At 44.5% G+C, this 26620-nt stretch overlaps 1 protein-coding gene across 1 annotated transcript in view; it reads right to left on the bottom strand.

Annotated features, from left to right (window-relative positions):
* Positions 1-25583, bottom strand: part of HYDIN (HYDIN axonemal central pair apparatus protein) — a 148253-nt gene extending 122670 nt beyond the window's left edge. The window contains exons 1-6 of the mRNA XM_075511037.1: positions 25464-25583; positions 24188-24313; positions 22398-22517; positions 18821-18955; positions 11691-11890; positions 3791-3915 (exon numbers count right to left, since the gene is read on the bottom strand). Coding sequence (XP_075367152.1) covers positions 3791-3915; positions 11691-11890; positions 18821-18955; positions 22398-22517; positions 24188-24313; positions 25464-25583 — 826 coding nt within the window. The remainder of the gene's footprint in view (positions 1-3790; positions 3916-11690; positions 11891-18820; positions 18956-22397; positions 22518-24187; positions 24314-25463) is intronic.
* Positions 25584-26620: the final 1037 nt, after the last annotated feature.

Below are 26620 nucleotides of genomic sequence, written 5' to 3'. Positions count from 1 at the left end.
TAGGAAGTCGAGGGAAAACAGGGTATTAATCTGCCAAATACCCAGATGGTTCCTCAGCAGGCTGTTAGCATGAGGCTGGAGGCTTCCAGCGGGACTAAAACCACTGAGAACTATTCCTGAGCCATGTTACCTCTTCTGGGGAAGCTGCTTTCGGGGGCTCTGCACCAAGGGGAGACAGAACAGTAATGGAGTAGACATTCCTCCTTGAGGGCTGGATGTGCTGTCTCCTAAAATTCACATATGAGTATTGGCTCTGATCTCTCCCCTCACAGAGGGTGAGATCCTGCCCCCAGGCTTTTGCTTCCGCTTTACAGTCTCACAAAGCCACTGAAGGAAAACGATCTGCATAATCACTCTTTATTACTGACAGCAATAAAAACATCTCAATATATAGTGTCTGTCAGACACGCACAAGCTCAGTGAGGCTTTGCTAATTACTGAAGTTTCCTGTGCCGACAAAGGGATCCCAAGGGATGTAGCAACTGATTGGAAAAAAACCTGTACAGAGGACTTTCAGCACCGCACAACAGATCTCCTAGACTAGAAGCACGTTGTAGCACCTTGCCACAGGGTCCCGTGGGCACTGCAGGCACCCACATACAAGCACAGAATACGATCTTACACCTTGAAGACCACCCATCATACCATAGTAGGTACTTCCTGAAGACAGGAGTCTGATGTGAGTCAGGATTTAGGGAGCTCTGAGCAGAGAGGTGATTCTCCTTCCACAATTCCCAGCATCTCTCCAGCACCTCCTGTCTCTGGTAGCCTCCTTTACTTGCATGGAGCATCTGCCATAGATGTTATTGTTTCTGGGTGCTACGGGACTGGTGAGTTTATTTTGCACCTCTGGCACAGCTCTGGGAAGCTGTCACACATCTCCTTAACCACGTGTCCCCGAGCAAAGCTCACCCTCCCGCACCATGCTTGTGCTATACCGTCAGGCTGCAATGAACGTTATGACTGCAGCAAACTGGGTTTGATGTACAAACAGCAGCACTCAGGACAACCAGGCTGGGCATCTCACTTGAGAACTGCTTGAGAGCTAAAAGAATATCTAAGCTTTATGAATTCTGACTTGGTTGAAACTAGACTTAACTCCATAAGCTTATTTTCCCACATCCACATGGGGTGGGCTAAAAGTCACCTGGGAAAGGCCAAGCCACCAATCAGACCTTCAAGTGGTCCTGAGTGCAGAACTCGTTCCACAGCAGTATGTGCGTTCAGCATGCAGGCTTCAGAAACCCCTTCTGATACCATCATCTAATGTTAAGGTGATTAATTGGGATGATGAGTAGCCCAGAACATCCCAAGTCACCTTCATTTCAGGATGGGCTGGGATTTTTCACACCCAGACACATGTGCACGGGGCGAAATGGAGGAGTTTGGACATGTAAAGCACTGAAGGTCAAATTTTCATTGTAAACCATTATTCTTTAGGCAGCAAAGACATTTTCTTCACACTCATCTGTAAAGTTTGTAGCAACAGGACTACCAATATATGTACTGTCTATCCAGGGGATAGTACCTACATTCCTAGCCAGGACAGTCTAAAGGATGCACAATTTAAATCAACCAATTAATAGCCAAAGGGAAAATTGTGACTTATTCACATCAAAGAGCTCCATGTTTGCTTAAGCAATGCTAGGGACAGATTTGACCTAACTTCAGCAAAAATTAAACCAATGCAACACGCACCTGATCCTGCGTAAGTCACACTAACATCAGCGTGATTTATTGAGAACTACTGCCACTTGTAAGCTGAGCAAGTCAATACAGATACACAGTAAAGCAAGGAAAATGCCTCCCAACATCCTAAACTGCTATTTTGCTCTTAGCGCTTCTGTTTTGTAACAAACAGTCTGTTGGTGGCTCTGAAAGAGCAATGCAGCTGCTTTTTGTATGTGAGTCACAGGGAGTCTGACTTAGTGCAGGACAAATTAGACAGGGCTTGCCATGTGAGGTTGGGTAATATTGTCTGCTGCTCTGCACTACACCTGCAATAAGCAGCTTTTAAGACTGATTAAATGTTTTGGTTTCACTTTAGCAATTAATCTCAGCAGCCTTTTACTTATTTGTATGCTTCAAAGCTAGAGAGATAAGCCCTTAATTATTCCCCTGCTCTCCTTCTCAATCCATGGTTTATTTAAAAATAACTGCAGTGTTGTACTGACAGGCAGGAATTAATCCTGGGTTCATCTCCCAGGTAGCTGCACACGTTCCTGGGAGGTCGCCCATCTCAGAGCCAGCAAATAGCTTGATCCCCGTGGCCTATCCATGCAAATCAGTTTTGCAAAGATTAACCATGGAGGAACCAGGTGTTTCAGTCCAGTAAGAACAAGACTCAGGTTTTCAAAGCAAGCCATGAAGATCCTGGCCCTGACTCTTCTCTTGGTCTTTTCCTTCACATAGTATAAGCTCCACAGCCCTAACCTCTAGTGTAGTTAGCCCTGTTTTACCCCAGAGAAAGATCTAGCCCTCTGAATTTTATCCTGTAGATTCTCTATATGCATACAAATGGGGCACTTTTTGTGCTCTCTACCTGGAATGTCACTGTTTCTTTTAAGAAACCGTGTGCTCCAAACCTATGAGCTTCTCTGAGTAAGCATGAACCATTCTCTGTGAATACGTTATTAACTGTCAAATACTAAACAAAGCTGTGGTAAGTCATAAGGCTACAAAGAGCATTTGGAAGATATAGGAGCATTTTCACAACTTTTGCAAACTCAAGACAACTAAAATGTTCATTGCTGGGCTAAAGCATCACAGTAGCACCTAAATTAGGACATCATGCTTCCCAGGACTGAAGTTCAGGAATAGGGACAAAACAAACCTCTCTTTCAGGCAACAGAAAATGCACACAAAATGCATTCATTCAACTGAGAAAGTCTCGTTCAGCATCACAAGGTACCTCTGCTGAACCAAGGCTGACAGAAGCATTTTAATCTCACAGCTTTTTCTTGAGTTTTCCCCACTTACTCTTAAAGTGACTTATAACGCTGACTATTTCTTTGGCCTAACCTTGGTTTCTCATACCCTGCTATAAATTTTACACCTATCTGGGGAAGCAGTGAGCACTTCCTCCCAAATCCCAAGAGCCCTCAAGTCTTGGCTACTTGAGTCCTGATGTTGTGAAGTGTGGGATGTAGATGGGTAAAGGGCAAATAGAAAAAAGAGTCTGTGGCAGGACAGCGGAGAAGCACATATGGGACAGAGGTGTGTAAGAGACGGGGGCATTGGAGAGAGTCTGATAGGGGTTACACTTTAAACATAGCATTGTCTAGGAATAAAACTTCACACATGCGTATGCATACTGCAACAGAGAATCAATGTTTCTCCTTCTTTACTCAGCAACTCCCAGCAAAACAGGATTCCAAAGTCTCATTCTTCTTTGATGGGATCTACTTTAAATATCCCCTCATCACCAACTATTTTTCACTTTTATTTGGGGTAAAGCTGGGACAGGGAAGGTACGCCTGGAGGGGGAATTACGGTGGCTGGGAAAACAGGGAATGATGGTAGATTACCGTCATGGGGGAGGTTCTGGGTGGAGAACACCTTTGCTGACACCAGGGTCCCCCAGGGATGGACCAGCACACAGGACATACAGAACAAGGACAGACTCAGCCTTTGCCCCTTATCTGCTCATTTCAAAGCACTGAAACATGCAGAGGTTTTGAAATAAAAGGTTTTAGAAGTCCTTTGCAAAGCAAGCTTAACATTATTCTGCTTAGAAAGGGCTCTGTTTTGAAGGATGCAGAGAGCGTGCACCATGCAGTGCCCAGCTTACCTGTGTCATAGTGAACTCTCAGGGACCTGGAATGATCCCCGGTCTTCAGTGGGTGAAACTCCACTGTTACTTGCATGGTGTCACCAATCCCAAGAGTCCCGATGGAGTGATCGACAGAGAAAGGGCTGCAACACAAAGAGATATCAGGACTATTGTGGGACATTTGGGGACTATATTCCTTTGGCAGTCTAGTTCACGTCAGCTCACTCGTGCAAGCAAGGAGCAAACAAGCCACAGTCAGTAGAAGAAAAACACAACATACAGAATCAGAAACAGAGCTACTGACTCTTACTTCTGAAGAGATCCAGTCCTCAGAAGATCCTGTGGTATAAAATGACCTCGTCTCCCCTATATGCTGCATCCAATTCTCTGCAGCAAGGCTCAAGAGTCTGACTGCTAGCAATACAACCAGAGAATGGTTTTTGAAGAGTACAGAGATGGTAAGAGCTATTTGCATGCACAACTTGACACTGACTTTCTCAGGAATCTGTCTTTTCCTGCCACTTACAAACCTCACCTCAAGAGATGCAAATGTCAAGGCAATACCTGTTCCAGTGAGATTACAGCCTAGAAATCAGACAGGGAGAATAAAAGTGTTTCCTGAAGACCAGAGAATTATTATGGTTTAATTTGGATAATTCATTTTTTACCTTGAAAACATGCTGTTTTAGTTTAAGAATAGGCACATTTTATCAGCATTTCAATGAAAGCTGCTCTAAGAAGAAAAGGAACAATCAGAAAAATCTGAATAAGTGCAAATGCAGATTAGAGTGATACCATGACATGGAAGCAAGACACAAAAGAAATATCCTATCCCATTTACAGCCTGAATGATTAAATCCCTAACTAAATGAAGTGCCATTAACAGGAGCATATCGAGGCAAGTTTAACAGTAGGTTTTCTGTGTATTCACAAGCAATGCAATCTGGGACTCTGGGTTGTAATCCAAACTTGGTAACTGTTCGCTTGGCCCACCAGACAAAGTCTGTGCAATGTGTTGGGAATAATTACAAAAATGTGGTGTACTTTGGATTTAATGAGCAATTATGATTTGTCGCCAGGTAAACAGCTCATGGCTGATACACACAAAACTCAGTGCTTTAATGCTTAGGGACAAGTCAGATGAAACATGCTTCTGCACAATGGTGGCTAGGCTTCATGGCTCTTGTACAGCCCCACTTAGAAAACAGGTTATTGGTTTTAGTGCTTTCCTGGTGGTCAATTTGTCACCTTAAAAACATGTTCTGGAGAGTTTTACCATGATTAGAGAATGCAATGTGCACACGAAAATAATGAGAACAACTGGAGCCATGCACAAGCTCAACTTCATTCACGTAAGTAGTGACAGCTGATGAAATTGCTGGAGTTTCTGCTCATTAAGGAGATATTGCTGCAATTAGGGGCCTGACCTGTTCCCATTACAACTAGTGAGAACATTCCTGCTGACTCTAATGGAGAAGCATTGGGACTGCAATGTTTACATGCTGGACCTGAGACTTTTGAGAGAGAGGAGGAAAGACAAGGCACCACCAGCCTCAGAACTGGATTGCTCTACGTGGTCCTGCATCTGCACTGATGGTTATGCCAGGACTGCTGCAAGTCTCTGCTGGTGCTTGGGTGGGATCATGGCCTGCTATGGGAAAGGCACAGATTTCCACCACCACACCCCCCCCCCCCCTTTTTTTTTTTCCTCAGAAATGTTGCCAGAACAGAAAAGGTGCTAGTTAAGGAAGGGGATTTCTGGTAACACTTCAGCACTACCTCCCATCCCATCATCTTCCTACTCCTTCCCCATGTCTACATACTCCTGCCCTTGGATGGCTGGGACGGGAATGACACTCCTGGGGGTGACTTCAGGGGATGCCTGAGAAAGAAGATATCTTCATATCTTCAAATTATAAGAAGAAGAGGATCCAAGTTCAGGACTCAGTTCTCAGGACTGAGAAACCGAGCACGAATCAGACACTGCATCTCCTACATCCCACCCCATGCTGCACCCGCAAGACAACTTCTGTTACTGCTGTAGCAGGAGCTCATTATCCCTCACATAGACATGGTTCTCCAAGACCCAAAGATGCAAGCTCCATGGTTAAACTTAACTCCTCTGAATTTCAGCCAACATCACTAAGCTGTTCCCTGCAGCCTACAGATAAGAAGAGATGCTAAGGAGACACCCCTGACACATTGTAATAGCCAAATGAAAAGCACTGCCAAGAGATGAAGCTGGCAGGCTAAACTTTGGCATTTTATCCATTAATTGTGAGCTGTTCTTTACAATAATTCTGGTTCTGTTAGATCTATCCTTTTAATGAATCACCACTGCTCCTGAAAGACAGAAAAGATAAGGTTTGAAGTTTTTTTAATAGCTTGTTTTCTTCTGACATGCTTTTTAACTATGTCCATTTGGATGTTTGCTTTGTTGTACAACATCTGAACTTTCACAAGTCCAGATCTCCCAGTGGTATCTTGCAATCCCCAGCTTATATAACCTCATCTAGCCACACCAATTTAGGAGAGGCCTTCCCACTAGTACCTGCTGAGCTCTTGACTATTATTGCCCTTTAGAAAGAGAGCAACGCTAGATTTGTAAGCAATTTCATAACGATAGATTTTGGCATTTACATCTTGCTTGCTTTCACCAGGCATCAGCTCCCCATCCTGACAGAGCTGGGCAAAAGTTCTGTCCCATGAGGATACCAAGGGCCAAATACTCCTGACATAATTTAAAAACACAACTGACAAGTGAACAAAGCTGACAATTCTGACTCAGGCGCTCAAACCACCATGCCACCTTTTCTCCTGCAACCATACATTTAGCAAATGTAGTGTGCAAGGAGGCTACAATACCTTTCCTCAAGTCCCATAGTACGTTTAGCTTCTATGACCAAACTTTCTTTGGTCTACTGGTGCCTTAATTTGCATTATAAAATCATTTGAATTTAGGAGAATCGATTTCATTAAAAGCTACCTCCAACTCCAAGGAAGGCAGTAAAATCTACTGGTGATTGAATTGCCTCATCTGTCCACTAAGACCTACTGCAGGAAAAACCCGAAGATCATTTCATCTCAGCATATATTACTTTGGCTGCTATACCATTACTAAAAAGTCAAGCAGTGTAACTATTCTAGTAAACCCAGTCTGTTGGGTCAAAGCATCTAAGACTCCATCTCTGTGCTGAAAAATCTTGTTTAGAGTCAGCATCTCACAGCTTTACCTCTCTCTCTTTCACTGCGCCTAGGCTCTATTTTCATATTCTTGGATGGTCTTTGTACCCTATGATGTCTCCAATCCCATGCCTCCATATAGTATATGGGTACTACAGAGAGGGATGCAAGGGGGCTCCAAGCACTGTGCCTTGTAGGATAATTTCCTGAGCTTTCAGAGCTTGGTGGGGACATTCCAGAACAGAGGTGCTTGTCTCGGAGTGGTCCTCTCTAGCCCCGTAGCATGGCATAACGCAATGTCTGTAATGTCAGGAAAAGGCAGTGCTGCACTGAGATCTCCTTCCAGACACCGTTTTCAACTCAAATGTACTGGAATGACATTTATCTCCCTGAATGTCATGGAGAAGAAACTCATTATCCCGCCTTAACAATGAGAACGACAGGAAGAGACTTTCTATATTTATACTATTATTATTCTTTATTACCAAGCTATGCAGTTAAGAGCTGGGTATGGACATGCAGAGGCAGGACAGGCACAAAGCCAGACTGCATAATGGGGAGTACTTTGGTGGTTTTTTCCTTTATGAAAACATGGTCAAAATGTGGCCATGTTTTCTGGCAGATACCATGGCAAGGGAGAGCTCTGAACAGGGAACAGCAGAAGGATGCTGAATTGGCCCCATGGATTCACTTAAAAGCTCTTCCCTGGAGTGAAATGCACAACAGAAAACATCTAAGTCCTTAGATAAATGAGTAACAGGCAGGGAATGTCATCATGAACTGACCAGATATAAGAGCTGAGCTCTCAGTACTAAAAGGTTAGGATTGGAGATGGGCTGAAAAACGCACTGAAGAGTGAAAGCCGATAGGTTACGCTTGATGCCACAGAGAAGGGAATCCAGAGAAAGGAGGCAAAGAGAAGTGACATAAGCAGCATATTGGACTAGGAAATGGTGGCGTCTGCAGCTGACTTGTGAATGGGCAAGAGCCTGAATTTGCTGAGGTCAGAAAACAAAAGTTGCAGCAGCTAAGACAGAAGTTTCAATTATGCAGATAGAGAATGAAGGACATAGAGGGCAGCTGATGGGTCTATAAACTTAGATCTCTCATTCCCTTCTACTCCACTAATCCTCCTCCCTCTCTCATATGCATGCGTGTGTGCTTGTACATAACACAAAAAGCTATTATATGATATTAAGATTGGCTTTAACACAACAACACATCCTTACTCAGCAAAAGTTAAGCACACATTCAACTTAAGCTACTTAAATTCTCCACTAAATGAGAATAGACTGAAACAGTCCTGAATTTCAGTCTGTAAGGCTGGCACTCCTTTCCCCTAGCACCTATGCCATAACTCTTGATTACTGCATCTCATATTTACACTTTAAGTTCTCCAGGACAGGGAACATAACTCATTCATTTCCAAAGCACAGTTTTAAGCATTCTGTGATAATAATTAATCATCAAGTTATTAGGGAAGTCATTCAAAAGAATTAGTGACATTAAACTAAATCTTAACTACCTCTGTTGTTAATAATGATGCAGCCTTTGTTATAGCCTCTACAACAGGGAAATTAATCCCCTAACATTAGGAGGAAAATGGCCTCTCTTGTGAAAGCCTCTGTAAATATATCTGTTCAAAGACAATTACCAGCTAATGATCTACTAGCCTGTGGAGCAGTGTATTGGTCTGATTCTCAAGCCAACTCAGCATGCCAGCTGGGAGGCAAATTCTTTTCTGCTGGGGTTGCTAGAACCACAGGGCTCACCTGGGAGCTCAGTGGTAGGTGTCTGAGCAACTTCTCATAGCACAACAAGCACAGAACCAACCATTGGTCACTGCTATGAAGAGACTCGGTCATTAATGTGAAAGTTGGCAGATATGGTAGAGGGTCCCCGAGGCACTCAGACAGTAAGAAAAGAGTTGGTGCAATGCAGTGATGATGTGTCACACAGTATGGTCCCCAGCACTGGCTGGAATAACCACACCTTGCACACCATGGCCTCATCACATAGGGAGAACATAGTTGTTCAGGTCTTGGGATGCAAGGAGACATCCTGACCTAGTCAACAGGAGGGAACACTCAAAATTTGGTGGATGATACCAGACTGGGGTGAGTAGTCAACACACTGCAGGGCTGGGCTGATATTCAGAGGGACCACAACAGGCTGGAGAAATTGGCTGATGTGAACTTCATCCAGTTCAGGGATGGAAAATGCAAACTCCTGTATTTGGGATGGAATAACCCCTGGCAGTACAGGCTGGGCATTGATGGGATAGAAAGCATTTCTACAGAAGAGGACCTCAGGGGCTGGAGCACAGGACGTGCAGGGAGATGCTGAGATAAATGGGTTTGTACAGCCTTGACAAGGAAACATGAAGAGTGATCTTAGTGCTGTCTACAACCATGTAAAGGGAAGGTGTAGAGAAGATGGGGCCAGGCTCTTCTTTGATATGTGCAGTGATAGGATAAGGGAAAATGAACACAAGTTGCAGTAATGGAAAATCTCAGTACATATTAAGAAAAAAATTGTTACCATGAGGGTGGTTGAACACTAGAACAGGGACCCAGAGAAGCAAGGGAAACTTGAAGACATTCAAAGCTCAACACAAAAAGGCCCAGAGTAGCAAGTTGTGTTACTTGCAAACCTGATCAAACTTTGACACTGGTCTTGATTTGATCAGGGTGTTTGCTCAGATCTTCTCCAGAGGTCCCTTCCAAAGTTATTCTATGATTTTATGTTCTAAATCAGCCCAACTCCATTTCACATATTCCACAAATTTCTCCTACTTCCTATACATCTGTGCCTATACGTATAGGCAGATGGTAGACAGGCATTAGAGGAACTCAACCTTTAAGAAAGTTCCCAATGAAGAATTCATGATGACATTTTGCTGAACACTTGAAGGAAAAAAAAAAAAAAAAAGAGAGACAGCAGAAACACAGGAACTTCAGACTATTTAAAAAGAAATCTGAATGAATGTGGGGGCAACCTAATTAGAATAAAATGCTGCTTATATTCAAAGATTTAAATCATCTGTTTGAAATTTCAAACTGGCTTTCAAAAGTTCGTAATGAAATAGAAGAGATGACTGATGCCCTCAGCTGACAAGGGAAATCATATCAGCTTTTGATCTCCATACACATGAATCTACTTATTCAGAATTCTACTTTTTTTGTGTAGTTTAAAATAAAACTTTTGTAATGGTTCCCATTTCTTTACCGCAAATCAGGACTGAAATATTTAATTGCCAAAGTTCAGAAACTCTTAAAATCCACATCAAGCAGGATTCAACATACACTGCATCACTCAATAGAATATTTGGCAACTACATTGCAAAAAGATGCTAGACTTTACTAGGTATTTATTTTGGTGGTGACAACCAGATCTGGAAATCCCAGAGGAAAACTGTAGGATGATTTACAAGTTACTGCCTACATATTTTCCACAGTGAAAAGCAGCAGCCTGCTTAAATAGCATCCTAGAAACCTGCTTAAATAGCTTTGCCAGGCTTCAGTGGAAGCTCCTCTTGGACCCTCACGTTTCACAGGAAAAAAGTAAAAAGTCTTCTTTTGAGCCCTGTGTTCCTGGGGAAGAAATTGAGGCAACTCAGGTGCACCAAGTCAGACAGTGGGTCTTTGCTGCATTCTTGACCTTAGCTCCTACACTGAGACCTCTGGGACCAAGCAACTCTCAACTAATTACCAGCCAACTGAACTGGTTTCCTGGCAAATGCAGTGTCAAAAAGGCATTACCCTCTCCAATTCAGCAAACTGGAAAACCAGTGACTGTCTTCTGAGACTAAAAGGAGCAGCACAGGCTGTCCACAACACAATTCACATCAGGCATTTGATTAGGGTACCACTGAAATACCACATGCTTGTGGACCCCCAGAGAATGGGTGTATTTGGCTGATAGTGGTATGTAACCATTTCAGAAGGTACTTACGATGGTAAGTACATCAGGAGGTTGCAAGGTAGCTACTAACATTCTAGCACTCTTCAGGAAATCTGGGAGAGAGAAAGCTCTAAAAGAAAATGCCCCCAACCCGTGCACCAGATATTTGCTGCATCTTTTGCCTGTGCCCTAGTTAGCATTCTGATTTGGGGCTGTAGTGCAGTTTTGAAGCCAGTGTCTGCTCATCTCCACTTAAGAGCTCATTCTACTTACTTAAGAATATTTGGCCCCAGGGACCAGACCAAACCTACTGCAAAACAAAGTTCCTGGACCACACAGTGTTATTCTCAGGGCCTCAATACCAATTGCTTTGATCTACAATCTCCGACTGCACTTGCTAGTATAGACAGAGCTGCTGATAAATTCTTAAACGTCCCTTTCACCAGCTCATAGCTGGCCATTTCCTAATACTGCATTTCATCTACATGAACTGAGCTCCTACAGCTCTCATCTGCCATGCAGTATCCTATACAGCCTAAGGGCAGTCAAGTTGCCTTCCTATATTTGTTCTTTCAAACTAACAGAATTGGTCTTGCAAGATGTTGTGTTGGAGACATCATTGCAGTATAAAACTTTGCTGCAGCTTGCAGAGTTTTATCAAAGGTTGCATCATGCTTAAAACACTAAGCAACTGCAAAACCCACATGTCCTACCCATTTCCAGCTACGGCTGCAATACAGCAGCTCAGATGCTCTGGTTCCTTTTTGTTTACTGTTTACCAACTATATTGTCACTCAACAGTGTTTTGCACAAAAAAGATGAGCTCCTTTACCTCTGAGTGCTGATGCAGTAGCGGGCCTCCCGATTACCAATGTTGCGAACCAGCAGAGTTTTCTGGGTGCTGTACTTGACTGGACAGACAGAGAAGTTCAGCTGGTCAGGGAAGTCCAGGATAGCTCGGGCACCTATAGCTCGGATTGGCACAATAAACTTTTCCCTTTCTGTGATGCAGGTGAGCTGGTGGAAGTAATCCTGACGGGAAAGAAACAACCTCAGCACAGTGCATTTAGTACCATTCCCATGGCAGAAGAAAAAGGGCTGTTTTCTATGACTCTAACAGTAGCATTCAATAATGTAATAGTACTTTTTACCTTAATGACCTTTCATTCCAGCAGCATGACTTGGACAGGGCTGTTAACTTGCAAAGAAGAAACGACCTCATTGATTCACCTGCTTTCGCAGCAAGCTGGCACAACCAGACAAAATTATCTGATACTTTGATTCTGAGGCACCAAAATAGAGTAATTTCACGTAAGGGATTACAGCAGTAATAAGAACCTGCTTTGATCACCACTGCAGACTATTAAAGGCACCACTAAGAACCCAGTTGTGCCACAGCGCTAACTCCAATCCCACCAATGCAGCAACATTGATGGAGCTTGGCACAGGATGCTCAGGTACATTTTCAAAAGGACTTTGCCACAGGCACGATCAACAGTCAGTCTTTGGTGAAATACTTAACAAGCTGGACACAATAATTGTTTTAAAGTCAGGTGAGTGTAGGGTACATCTGTATTTCCCACCCCTTCCCACAGCATTATAGGGACAAGACTGGGGACACACACACCCTTAAAATCTATCTGATCCATCTGCCCACCCCAGAACTGGCTCAGCTCTGTACCCAAACTATTCTTGAGAGATGTTTCACAAGTACTTAAAAGCACTAACAATTCCATCCCTGCCCTCAGCAGCCTATTCCAGCTCTACCCTAGACTTAAAGAGAGCTCTTCCTGTGTCTAATCTCAAATTTCCCTTTACATCTCATCCTAGCCTCAGAGGATGCAGACAATAGCTTTGCTTTTTCTCTGCTGCATATTCTGGCATGGTTGATGCCTTAATCACGTCTCTCTTGCAAGGTCTCTAGAATAAGTGACTTGATGCCTTGTTAGCATGCCTACCTGAGGCAGGTGGTATCAGGAGCTGCAAATGGGAGACACTCAGACATCCCTACCAGAGCAAACTCAAGTGTGCTACTCCCAATCATTAGCTTGTTCAGAAAAGAGCCAGACAGTCCCCCCCAGCAGTAGCAAGGTGAATCAAGCCACCAAAATCATTTTACTGGATTAGGATGGAGCAGATCGATCTCCAGATGCATGGTGTGGCATTGCTGGCCTGGAAGTATTGCCTTGCCCCCGCTGAAATCAGTGGTAAAACTGTTGCAGTAGGGCCAGGAGCCATTACCTCCAGCAGCTCTCTTATTGACAGGTTGGTAAAAGCTCTGCCTCCTATCACTCACTTGCTGTCCTGATCTTTTTTCCCTGTGCTTTCAACTCATTTGATAGTTTTATAATTGTTGAAGCAGCAAGCAGACAATTTGATTTAGGAATTGCACACAGCAGTAAACTCCCTTAACCAGAACAGATTCAGATTTCTCTGCACTTGGGATTTCCTGCTCCCACACCCATCCTCTCCAAGCCTGGAAGGGACCTAAGACAGCCAGACGAGGCACAGACACATAGCTATTGCTTTAACACAACAACTAACACACAGTGCCTACCAACCACCCGCTCAGCTGGGGTTTAAGGTTGCAGTAACAGATGCTGTCACATCCAAACTGTAAAAAGAAGGATCTTTTTTTCTAGACATCTCAAATATTCACACTGGAAATTGCAGAAGGGGTTTTGCTTCTCATACTTGGAAGGTAAAATACCAGGAAGGGCACTGCAGCAAACGACCTACAGAATTGAATATCACGTTTCAGGAGAGCGTTTCATCTTCAGCAAGTCTTTCTGAATTAGCAATTTTGTACTCAATCGTGCAGCCTAAGCCCTCTAAAATAAAAGCCATGGGCAGCCCATGTGCATAAAGCACCTATTATCTGGGTACTTCACGTCCTGAACTGTTTAGATCCTCAGAAACTGCACTAGCAAATGAAGAATGCTATTTACTTTTTTTTTTGTTATTTTGGCCACACTACTGTAACAAAGCCATTGTAAATCCCACTGAAAGCTGCATGCCTTATTAAGTCTTGGCATGCCATATTCACTTATCTCTCCCTTCCAGATGCCAGGTAGACAGAGGAGGATGCAAGGAGTTCAGATCAGCAGGGGGATAAAGAAAAAAGAAACTTCAACAATTGGAGGTATTTGAGGGAAGTAAAAGGAAATAATTTTTGAGTCATTGTCATTGCTAAGGAGTGAGTGGATCAACAGCAATGTAAATAAGAGCCCAAGGAATAAATCCCCCCAAAAGCAAGCACAGGCAGCCTTCCCAGCTCTGTTGCCGGTGAGGGGCACTGGGACTGCCTGCACAGCAATGCATGGGGAAAGGGACTTCTCCAGGTATGCAAAGGTAAGGCTAAAGCAACAAGGATTTGGCCTCACAGAGACAACCATGACGTTTGAGAGAGAAAGCTGCCTCTTGCCATTCATGCAAACGCATGTTGTGTGCTGAGCCCCTTCTCCAGTGATGCCCTGGGACACTGCATCCTGTACAAGGCTTGACTCAAAGCACTTCAGCATGGGCTGAACCTTCAACCACGCTCTAGGACCCCAAAGTTGGACCTTGCATCAAAGCTGAATGCTCTGTCAGGCCAAACAGGGGGGAAACCCAAGGAAAGAGGGGTGCTAGGCAGAAGCTGGCTGCTCATGCTGCTGTGAACCCATGGCTCCTTAAGTTTTTGAAAGCTGAATCTCCCTGCCCTTGGAGAAGATAAAGGCTAAAATTCTCCACTGCAGCACTGTCCTGTGTTACCAACTCTGCCATGTACTTACTCACAGTCTAGGCGTACAGTTGAAACCAGTTTAAGATCTTGTTTTACTTTGCAACTGCAAACCCTCAGCAGACTGTTTAAAACCAGGTTTCTAAATAAACATGCCTGGGTGAGAGAAGGGTTGCCTCACTGCTATGCTTTAAAGATTGTTGCGTTTAGACGCAGCTTCAGCCTATAGATTTTTATGAAAATATGACTTCATCCTTCATACAACTCCACTCTCAATTTCAGGGAAAATACAGTTCATTGTACAATGGTTCCTCTTCTCTTATTCCCTTTTGATAAGCAGTAAGTTACAAGCTCTGGCCTGCAAAGCATCACCACTGGCATTTGAACTAGCACCCACTGAAATTAAAGCAACTGCTTGTATCAGAGGTGTCATTTCAGGCTCTTTGCAAACTCAGGCTAACATTAATTACTGTCACAGTGATATCAACCTTAACTGCCCAGTATGCCAGCAAACTTGGATATCAGTTTTACTGTATAACTGATCCTAAATACTTCACTGAATTCCTTGCAGCAGGCAACTGCAAAGAAAAACACCCTTGTAGCATGAGGTAACATAGTAAGTCAAACAGGGAAAGCTCCCTGCTGAAACCATGATACCATAAAGGCTGGAAAATAAGGGCCATTAAAAGAGAGGGGGGAGGCTGGAGGATGAAGATAGCTTCACATGAGAAGGGGTACCCCTTCTCCTGCCTCCCTCAGCTACCAATTCACAGGATGCTTTGAAATCAGTCCCTTTGCTCCAGGTTCATTTTGCACAGGGCCAATTGCCTTGATCTTCCACCCCTTTTCTCCTCCCAGGAGTCTTAAAAGTATATTGGAATAGCTTCTATGTGCTACAAAACATCTAACAGGGCTGGACTGAATTTTAAAGGAGTTAATTTCAGTAATGCAGTAACTCATCGTCCTGTCATATTTCATATTAAACAATGAGCATTAATTTAGTCTCCACTGAGCATCAGTAATGAATTTTGCAAACCTTACAGACTGAACTTGTATTGCCTGAAAATACTGTATTGCTACAGTGAAAAGAGCAGAAGGACAAAACAGAATAAGCTGTACTATGTTTTTATAGGCTTCTTGCTTCCTTCCTCCTTTAAGATAATCTATTAATAAGCCCGAAGGACACACAAAAAAGTATTTCTGTGTTGTTTATTTGTCAGTCAGTTCCACAATGGTTTCCAATTAGGCAGAGACTGTCAGACTATAATGCACGGACACCCGGGAACAGAGGGTGGCATGAGAACACCCACACTGTACAATCAGAGCCATAAAACAGAAATGTGTAAATCAGAAACAGCAAGAGTAACTAACTGGAAATGTTGCCCAGCAGAAAAATTAGCATTTCAGATTTATAATGCAAGTGCCAATAAACAAAGAGACGTCAGCTACTTATTTATTTTCTAACAGACCGATCATGTGGCATATTCCCAAATGACTACAAGACAATAGGGAACTGCTCATTTTTCAAGGAAGGGCTACATGGCACATGGCACTTCAGCCACTAACAACTCACATGATCCTTTTATTTAAGGCTTAGCCACAATTTTACTCCTTTGAATCAGGAGTGACTTTGCTGAAGTCAGACTTACCCCAGGGAAGACAGATTCAAAGCAAGAGAATTACATAAACCAACTGCACATCAAGAGGACTCTCCAACCCTGAGAGAGGGATTTGTACCTGCATCCCAGTTCACTGGGTTATCCACAATCCTTGTGGATCATGGAGCAGCAAAGGCAGAGGTTGTTCAAAGGTAGCACTCATAAGCCTTCCACAACTAAAAGGCAAGTATTCTGCACGCAACCCACTGCAAGCCCAACACGGGTGGCTTTACAGAACCATTTCCCAAAGCCTGCCTCTTTGCTAAGGGGTTTTCAAGGTGCTATGCACCTCCTGACCACACTATTGATGCATTTCTAGCTGAGCTACAGCACTCTGGTACTTCACTAACTCACACTCCATCAAGTACAAGACAAAGTGTTCGATTTGTACAAAATTCTGATTGTGCTGTATAAATTCCTATACGCTCCTCATGGAGTAGCATACGTCCCTCTCCTGATGCCCTGCATGGAGCACAAAACCCAGTTCAGCAGAAACCACTGGGGTGTCGCTGAAGCTGTGCAGAGGGCCTCTTGCTGGTCGAGCTCCCTATGCCATACACTCACCAGTTCAAGGGCAAGACAAGGGACAAAGTATTGGACATTAGAGCTCTCGGGGGTTATCTCACCCTACTTCTATTTGTGGTGATGTTCATGTGTAGCTCTGCTGCCTCTCTAAATTTGAAGAGCAGCACTTTGCCTTTCATGGGCACCAATTTACCTCTTCCACCCCAAAAATGGACACTAATTAATACTAATAAATCACATTTTTAAAGGCACCAGTGTACTTTGCAAAGCCTACCTCAGTGAGATTAAGCTCTTGTGTCACTTGGGTAGTTTGGAGAACTGCCCTAGGCCAACATAATTTTTACCCTAAATATTAATGATGTTAAATAATTTCTCAGTCCCTCCAGAGGAACAGATTATTCCACAAGCATGGGGAGCTAGGGACCACAGGGCATTTCCTCTTTAGTTTTCTATATCCGTATTGTTTGAGGATAGGACAAAGTGTTAAACTAAATCTAAGCAGCGAACGAAAGATAGAAAACAGCTATAGCCAAAGACATCTTGCACCTCTGGCCTGGTGCAGAAACACCTGCTGGCTCAAAGCTATCCCCTAACCTTGCCTCTCCAACAAAGCCATGCTAAGAGGTAGCAGGATGCTTGTGGAAAGAGTCAGCCTACCTGTTTTCAGTTCCCTGCAGTGCTTCCTCCATTCCATGCCACATACTAAATCCTTCTATATTAACAAGCCTCCAGGTAACAGCATCGATCCTTCACATCACGGCACTGAGAATCAGACTTGCCAGGGCCACAGCACTGATGTTCTAAGCAAAAGCATTGCATGCTTGGCATGGAATAGGTGACAGCTCACAGAGCAACCACAATAACATGCACAAAGACACAACCACACCAGTATTACTGCTCACAGGCTCTGGGGTAATGTGTCTGCCTGCAGATTGTACCTGCCTGCTTATTCCTATACATGCTCTTTCAGGCAGGTGTCTCAGTCATCTGCAGCACACCGACCTCCTGCTGAGTTAAGGACATCTAGAACACAGTGCATCTGTGCCAGGCTGGCTCCCTGCCACATGCACAGCACTCCCTCTCCCCTAGACTCACAGCTGGATCACAGGCAGACAAGTATCCCCAGGGACAGCACAGCTGCAAGGCTTGAAAACAGAGGGTATGAAAAAACATCATCTTTGCTCCAGGCCAGGGTGTGGCAGGGAAGTGGCTGCCAGATGGGAAAGAGTGCTCTCTGGATCTATTTGTTCCTCTAGTATTTTCCATAATAATTAAACCCCTACCACTGAGTAGAGAGATGGCTAAACATCTTATCAACACCCCTCCCTGCCATTTTCCTACTGTTCCATGTGCATCTTCCCTCATGAACACTCAAGAAAGTGCAGGGAGGGAAAGCGCAGGGAGGGAAAGCGCAGCCTGTCAGTCCCTGCTGCAGCAGCTAACAGCACCATGCAATGCCAAGATGTGACTAGCTGCAGACTGCCTGATCACAGGCTGAAGCAGACCTCACAGCAGGGTGTGGGCTATAACCAGCGTGCAAAAAAAGTGACAACTTTAGAGATAATGTTCCGCTGTCTCACTACTGTGTACAACATGATATACATTAAGGCGACTCCAGTTTTCAAAGGTGGTAGTCCTCACCCTGATCAGGCTCGCTTCAGATCCTCCAAATAACAGGTTACTTTTAAACAGACTTTTGTATTTATAATTAGTGGAGCAAACCCATAATTATGCAGCAATGGCCAGATACTAGAAACCAACACGTTCAGAGGCCACCCCAGCACAGACAGTAGACTCTTATCCCTGAAGCCAACAGACATTACATTAAATGTTCAAGCACTGAAGGATAAAAGCAGCCTGAAACGTGTAAGAGCCTCCAGCCTAAGAGAGCATAATCTTCACCATTGGGAAAGAGCTTCCCCCAGTTCTAGATCCAGTGCAACCTCACTGAAACCAGGACAGTTCCTCAAAATCCACACCAGATGCCCTGTTCTGAATCCAGCCCTGCACGTTCACCTTCCACTGAAGGCGCCAAACTCTTGGGACCTCCAGTCTCACCTTGTTCTCCTCAGGGGTGAAAAGGATGCGGAAAGTTGAAGACATGCCAGGTGCTACCTTACGGCACACAGCATTGGGGCTGATCAACTTGAAATAAGGTGAGCTCTCCAAGATGACCTTCACCAGCCGAGGAACCTGCAGGAAAGACATGAAACTATTATTTTGCCACTCGTGGAAACATGAGGAGAAGAGACTTGGCCATGCCTTGGTCACAACCTTCCTTAACCACCTTTCCAAAGCACTTTTAGCTCCGGAGGTACATGCACATAATACACAAGGGTGGATTTGAATCCATTCTGCCTGGGCCAAATAGCTCTAGGCCAGAGGCAGCTGGGCAACGCCCTGCTGTGAAAGAATCACCAAGCAGGTAAGACACCAGCAGTATGCAAATATAATACCTGAATCAAGTCATCCCCATATTCAACAAACCCAAAGAACCTGCTTGCTTCTGCCTGCACACACCCATGTAGTCATGCCTCTAGAAGGGGAATGTATTATCTGAAGGCAAAACAGTATGTTATACTGGGGGAAGGAAGAAATTCACTTCTAACATACTCTGTTTGAGTGGGCCAGTCAAGCTGCAGTGCTACAGAGTCATGTGGGCAGACCAGCAAGAGACCACAGACATTGTGGCCTTACTGGGAATAAAAGCAAACCTGAAGAGCAAAAGGAGGAACATAGAAAGACAAAGAGAAAACCCCAGACACAAAAAAGAGATGGCTAGGAGGATTCAAAGGGGGCTGTAAAGAAGCAAGGGAGAAGCCCGACACTCCACAAGGAAAGGCTGATGCAGAAGATGAGAGCAGTCAACTTGCCAAAATGATGGAAAGCCAGACTACCCCTCAGACTGTGCCTATCAACTGTTGGCTTCAAAGGCATTTTCTGCCTTGAGATGCATGACCAGCACTGACTCAGTGTGATTTCATTATTAAAAGCCAATCTCAGCTCTCCAGAGGCTCTTGCTGCCTGGTGATTGTAGCCAGGCAGCTGCCAGTGCAGGCACAGCAGATTTCTGGGTATTCCTCCCCACAACCAGGAATCCCTGCAGGCACCTTGCTGCAAGTTTCTGCCCTCTGGGATACCACAAGCACAGAGACAGCAAACAGGCATTTTCTAGCACACAGACATCAGCCCCTGAGCACCAAATCTCATCTCAGAAAGTCTAATACAGGTGATTTTGACTGACAGGCAGCTTCACTGATAAACAACGAACCCACACGAGGCTTGGGAAAAATGGAGATTCATTCTGCACCACCCACCCGAGCCTGATAACCCATGGCCAAGGCAGTCCTGAACTCTCCAAATGCCCTTTGCTCCCAGCAATGCCCTGGGGCAGCAAGTTCTAGGAGACAATATCACACTGCAGACAAACGTTTTGGCCACCAAGTCCCTTGGGAGATGAGCACAGGTGGCCAAGACCTTCAGCAAAAGCCACCCAGAACATCTCTGAAGATGGTGAGGAGCAGCCTGAAGACAGACAAGCAATTTTACAACACACAGGTAAGAGCAGTAAGTATATAGTGAAGCACTTCTGTATTTGAATGATTACAGAGCCTCTATTTGGAATATACTTTGCTGTTAGCTGGATTTTTATGGAGCAGACAACCTCAGGCTACCGTGCAATATAAGTCAGTATGATTCAGAGGAAGCTGGGAAACTGGTGAGAAAACTTTGAGACAGACCACCATGTTACTTTTCTCCAGGACATGACGAAAAGCCAACAAAATTAGAATATAATAACCTCTACTGGGATTATCATCTCTATCTTTGTGTACTTAAATATGCCAAGGATTTTCCTTAGAGCTGATCTTACTTTTACACCAGTGGTGTCCAATGCTTGAGATCTTACTAGCTTCAAAACTAATTCATTGGGGGGGGGGGGGTGTCAACAGTTCACACATTGCCTCTCCCTTGTAGGGCATACAAATCCCAAGATGCAGCTGTACAAGTTTATTATTTTTTACTGGGAAGGGCAGAAATGTTGATGTAGATGTTCCTTTCCACTTGAGGAAGCATGAATAGATCAAATTAACTGTTTGCCTATTGGCTGGTACTTGGCAAAAGACGAACATTTTGAAGTGCCGCATGGATAATGGAGCAGCTGAAGCCAAAAGACTTACTGGGAACAAAGCAGAGCAGTAGGAAAAGAGAAACTGAGGCACATTTTAGTCAGCAAAGAGGATACCTACAGCGAAGAGTGCGGACCACAAAATCAGTGTGGACCACGCGAATGGTATCCCTTGGGCATGGACATCCACACTGCATCTTCCCAATATTTCCAAGCTAAATCCAGACCAGGAATGGCACAGTACTCTTCCAGGAATAAATGAAGGACCATACCTGCATCTTTCCTTGCCAAAGGGTCTTCCATTTTCAACCATGTCCCTGTCAAAACCTGTTCTATCTCAGAATATACTTCGACTTCTCTTGCTGTTCCTCCACCTGCAATATGCCGACAGGTTCTTTTGTCCACTTGTTTGTTTCCCCCAACAGGTAGATTTGGAGACGGGGTTAATTCACCTGCTCTCGTGCACACTTCCATCTTCGCATCCTGCCCTCCTCTCATGTATACATCTTACTCTTCATTACAGAACAGTATCTTTACACCTTCCTTTTTCTGACCTTTCTCTGCTTCCAGTACACTTACTGTTACGTGTCAAGAGAAACCCTTGAGTGTACAATGTTCTCTCCCAAAGCACTTTCTAACTCAGCTCCTTTCCTCCCTTCTGTCTTTTCCCACCAGCTTGCTCTTGGCACATGCCTCATTTGAGCAAATGTTTCCCCTGCTGAAATTCAAAAGGTCTCAATTTTCCTCTTTACAGTGGAACAAAATTGCTGACATTTTTCAACTTTTCCCTTCTCAACTTTCTTGGGAAATCTCAAAATTATCACAATTTTTTCAAGTAAAAGTGGAGACCTTCAAGAGTACATTACTCTGGATGTGCTGTGGTTCTCCAAAGGGAAAGCAGAGAGCCACGTTGCCTTAGAAAAACCTGAAAAGAACTGAATTCAGCTTAGCAGGACCCTAAAGTGGCACCTAAAGGCCTCCCACTGCCTCTGCTAAATCAGTCTGTTTCCACTACTGTTTCAAAACACCTTTCCTGGAGTGCTAATGCCACTAATTATAACTTATTCCAGCATAAAGTGGAGAAGACTCAACCCCTGTGCTTTGACAGTGAGCTGCACAGGGGCAGCTAAACAGGCTGTGAGAGGCAGAGATGCCCTGCCAGAAACCAAGATTAACCAAGGATCCATCAGGACGTGGTGCACACTCAAGGTAAAGCATGAGAGCAGTCAAGAACTGCACAACCCTCAACATTCCCATCAATCCAGGGCTTTCAAGGGGAAGGATGCTGACTAAAAAAGCTCCTTTGGGTTAGATACCACCAATGTGGCCAAAATCGGGGAGAATCCCCAGCATGGGAAGATGTCCACCATCTTGCAAAATAAAGGTGGCAAGACATTTTATTCTGGATGTGCTGAGCTGCAGTAGGTAACTTGCTATGCTGTATACCACGTGAATTACACTGCTCTCCTCTTCCAGCACAGTGTTAAACCTCTGCATCCCAGCACTTACCTTGTCATTGTTCCTCAGAACCAGTGGCACTTCGTAGACATCGCAGGGGACATAGCTCTGAAATACCACCTCTGATGGGAAAGGCTGAAACAAGCTCTGTTCCAGGTCAACTGCTGAGAACTGGAGATGCAAGACAGAGCAGTGAGAGGGTCAGCTGCTGGAAGAAAGATTCATGAGTGAGAACCCTACACTGATCTCCAGTGAAGTACAGTCTCTTGGTGAGTACATCTGCCCAGCTCACACTAGGGAAACAGTAGCTCACCCACCTCTGTTCTGAGCTGATCAAAAGTTTCTGGACCACGCTGAGCAGGCTCAAGCTAAGAAGCTCTTTTGGTAGGTGTTTCTCCAGGTTTCCTTCTCCAAAATGCAAGGCAGCATTTACCTCCAGCAGAGCCCTGTGCTAATGTGGTCACACAGCTCCAGAGCACTTACTGAAAGAGCCATGAGCATTCATGGAGCAAGTGAAACCCAAGAAATTACATGAAACTCTATGGGAAACAAATTTGGGATGATCTTTACTCTGAGACAGAGAGATCGAGTCCCACACATCCCCAAATATCTTTTTTGATATGAAGCCTAGAAACCAGTAAGAAGAAAATAGTACCAGAGGAGGTAAGGCCAAAAAGAAAGTAACACAGTAGTTAGGAAAAAGACAAATCAGGTGAATGCTGCATGGTGATAAGGTTCAGCTCTTTTCTCAGCATTACTGGGCAACTTGAGTAAGACTGGACTTGGTATCTCCTTTTTCCATGAGCTTTAAATGGATGCTTTATTGTATTTTATTATTGCTGTTTTATTTAATACCACTGCAGAAGTATGTCTGAAAATATACACAAACAGCAAATGCTTAAAGAGCAGAGAAATTACTTTGAGAAAATTCCTCCCTGCTTTGTCTCCCCTCTTCCAGCTGCACTGTTCCCACTTGAAAGACATAGGCAGGTCTCCTGTTTCTCCACAGAAGTCACGGTCACACTGAAGCTAGTAGCTGCAGCACACTGCCAGTTATTTGTGCACTCATCTGATGTGTTCCCAACCTCCTGTGCTGCATAGGGCAATCCTTAACCAATTTGTTACAGGTCTCTTGCTGGCAATTTTCCACTCAACAGCCTACCTCAGCAATTTACCCATTTGGACTGTGTGTTATACTGAGCTGTCCTGTAAGAAAAGCAGCTTTAAACATACATCTAAGTAAACATTGATCCAGATAAAGCACATCCACTCCCCTCTGCCCAGGGCGATTCCCCTGTATATCTGGCAGCCTGCAAAATCTAACACCCTGTAAGGGTCCCACACGTTGTTCCAATCCAAAGCATTAATGCAATTGGTTTTGTTAAATCTTGAGTAATTACCATAGGCCCTCAGCCTTCAAAGGCCAATGCTGCCATGGTTGACGGACTCCTATGATCCCAAGCATTTGACAGTGACTACACAAAGCAAGAGATGGCTATTTCAGCAGAAGGGTAGAAAACAGCAAGCTCGTGCCCTTGTGTCCTGCCCCAGCCTTCCCCCAGTATCGTGCTTTAGCGATGGTAGCTAAACTGCAGCAACACCCACCAACTTCAGCAGAGGTTATTTATATTGGCTTAGCACAGATCAGGACTTCAACATCTCACTGGGGAAAAATGTTTTACCTCTCCCCCAACAGGAGGAACTCCACGACCACCAGCAGTTTGAAAGGACAACAGGACATAGTCACCAAGGTATTTAGGTAAGCTGGAGGCATGCCTGTCACAAGCACTTACCCTCTTCAAATGTCACAAACAGCAAGGAAAAGGGCAGGAAAAGGCTACCTTTTGATGGGAGGTTTCATTCATGTCTAGAAGCTGGATAATTCGTGGCCGCCTCACCTCCCGAGTGCTGGCCAGCCTCTGCTCAGTGGTAAGAGACATCTCCTTCAGGAAGGCAGAGGGAGTCAACTGAAATGCAAAAAAAACAGCAAGAGCCACAGAAATGCCTTTGTTCAGAAAGGCTTTTCTTGTTCAAGTGCGACTGATGAATAATTTGTGATCACAGCCACTAGGATAGTCCTGGAAGTCCCGTAAGTTACCTGCTGAAATATTTAACATCAGTAAATTAATGATATAGAGCGGAATATACATGCTCTAACCAAGTGGCTCTGTCCCATTTGCTCCTCCGTCATGATTTGATGTGACATGTTTGGGGATTTCTGCTCTTCGGGCATTTGTTTCCTCTTTCGTTTTGCTAGATTGAGCTAGTGACCTTTGAAGAGAGTGGGGAGGGGTTACAGAAATCCCCTAACTCCATCCTTGCACAACGCTCACAACCAACACACGTGTTGAGATGTCACTGCTGAATGAATCAGAGGAAAGCAGAAAAGTAGTGTTGTGCCAAGACTGAGGTGGAGAGGAATGGGTCCAAGTTTTTGTTATCTCTTTCTAATTAGCACTTGTTTTCTCTCTGTTCTGGCCTCACAGACCCCTCCACAGAAGTATACAGAGATATCTCCTTGACTGAGCCTCAGCACTAGGTCATCTCCAGTCAAGTGAGCTCCAGTCGGCAAAGGGGACATCTATGGATGGGAATGAGGAATTGCCCTGACTGCACTGCTGTTTGCAGGGCTGGATCTGTGTTCCACACAAGATATAAGATATAACAACTGTTTTGGAACCTGTTCTATATGGGACCAGCCATGTCTCTCAAGTCTTCAGGCAAAGTTTGCGCAGCCCACCACATGCCCAGCTGCCTGGAGGGCAGGTATGGTGAGAGCAGCACTGGCAAGTATGCCTACATGTCAGAAGATATTACTGCCTACACAATGGAAAAAAGCACACACTTATTCTTCAGCTATTCCAGTGCAATGCCCAGTACATTTGTTTAACTTGGCTCCAGTGGCACATCCAGGAAAGACTCTGGACTTTCCCTGAAGCAGCACACAGTCCATCCCCCACTGCACCACCTCCAACAGAAGCATGGCCGCAAAGAGATGGGGAGGTGGTGTCTAGCTTCACAGTGCTGCTAGACAACAGGAGGGGAAGACAGTGGAGGGACACAGGGGGAGATTTCCAGCCTTAACACAGGTCCTACCTGGCCACAGCAGATACTTACAGTTACAGACTCCTCTGCCTCTCTGATTAGCTTCGGATTACGAGGTGCTACCACTTTGCTCTGGAATCCATCAGCCATTTTGGAGGACCCCATGGACCGATGGATCTTGCCAGTGGCCATGTCTCAGCTCACCTGGAAGGAGCAACAATGGAACTTCAAAAATCCAGAATCCCATTCACAGCAGACCCAAAGGATACACCTGTGTCTCCAGGCTGTGGCATCCTTCATAAGTGGAAAACATAAGGCCTCCCCACCCTGTTTCATGATTAGACCATATTTAAGTGGCAGAGTTAAGATTCACAGAAGTAAAACCCCAGAACAAACATTCCCTGAGCCAAAACAGCCTTTTGCTGTGGGTGCAGTCCCACGAGCCACAAACACACACCAGGGCCTGCTGGCATTTCTCACCTTCCCCCCACTTCCATTACTTTTGGAACCCCATTTACTGGAATTATTAACCCAATCTCTATTAATATCCAAACTGTCCTGTATTACTCTTTAAAGGTTTTTTGGTGGGAACAGAAGGAAGGTAGATGTCACTTAGCTGCTTTATTTTGCAAGAGCAGCTGACCTGATGTGACTTTATGCCTGACCCTACTAAATGCTCAGAGTATTATGAACAACTTTAAACTCAGGGATTGCTGCTGCCCTGAGCATTAACAAAATCAGACCACCTTCCTACTTCACAAACCAAATGTCCACCCTTTGTGCAAGGAGCCTGGTGATGTTTCTAACTAACGGAGCATAAGAGTTCAATACTCTGATTAAGAACTATAGTTTCTCAAGGCTAATTTGGTTGGTTTAAGTTACAAAAATTATCCATCAAATATGACTCCTTCCAGGCATGAAATTACCACAGTGCCCAAGAGCATTTCTCCATGGAGAATGAGGACCCTAATTTTCACTTATTAAGACTCAAACTCAAGGCTCCCTACAGGCATCAGAGGCTGTAACAGCAGATATAAAAGCATGAAACCATTAAAGGAACATGAGCAATTAGCTCAAATATAAATGCAACATGTGAAAGCAGGGCCACTTAAGACTTTATCCTAATGGCAGTTCTTCTCCAGCACCCATATCCTACAAGTAGCATGGGTTAACAGGTCCACGGGCCATTCTTCTTCCAATCACCAGCCTGCCGACCACCTCTCTTCATC

This window comes from Mycteria americana, chromosome 8 (genome assembly GCF_035582795.1).
Source record: "Mycteria americana isolate JAX WOST 10 ecotype Jacksonville Zoo and Gardens chromosome 8, USCA_MyAme_1.0, whole genome shotgun sequence".
NCBI lineage: Eukaryota > Metazoa > Chordata > Aves > Ciconiiformes > Ciconiidae > Mycteria > Mycteria americana.
The sequence above is the reverse complement of the archived record's forward strand: the minus strand, read 5'-3'. Positions and strand labels throughout refer to the sequence as shown.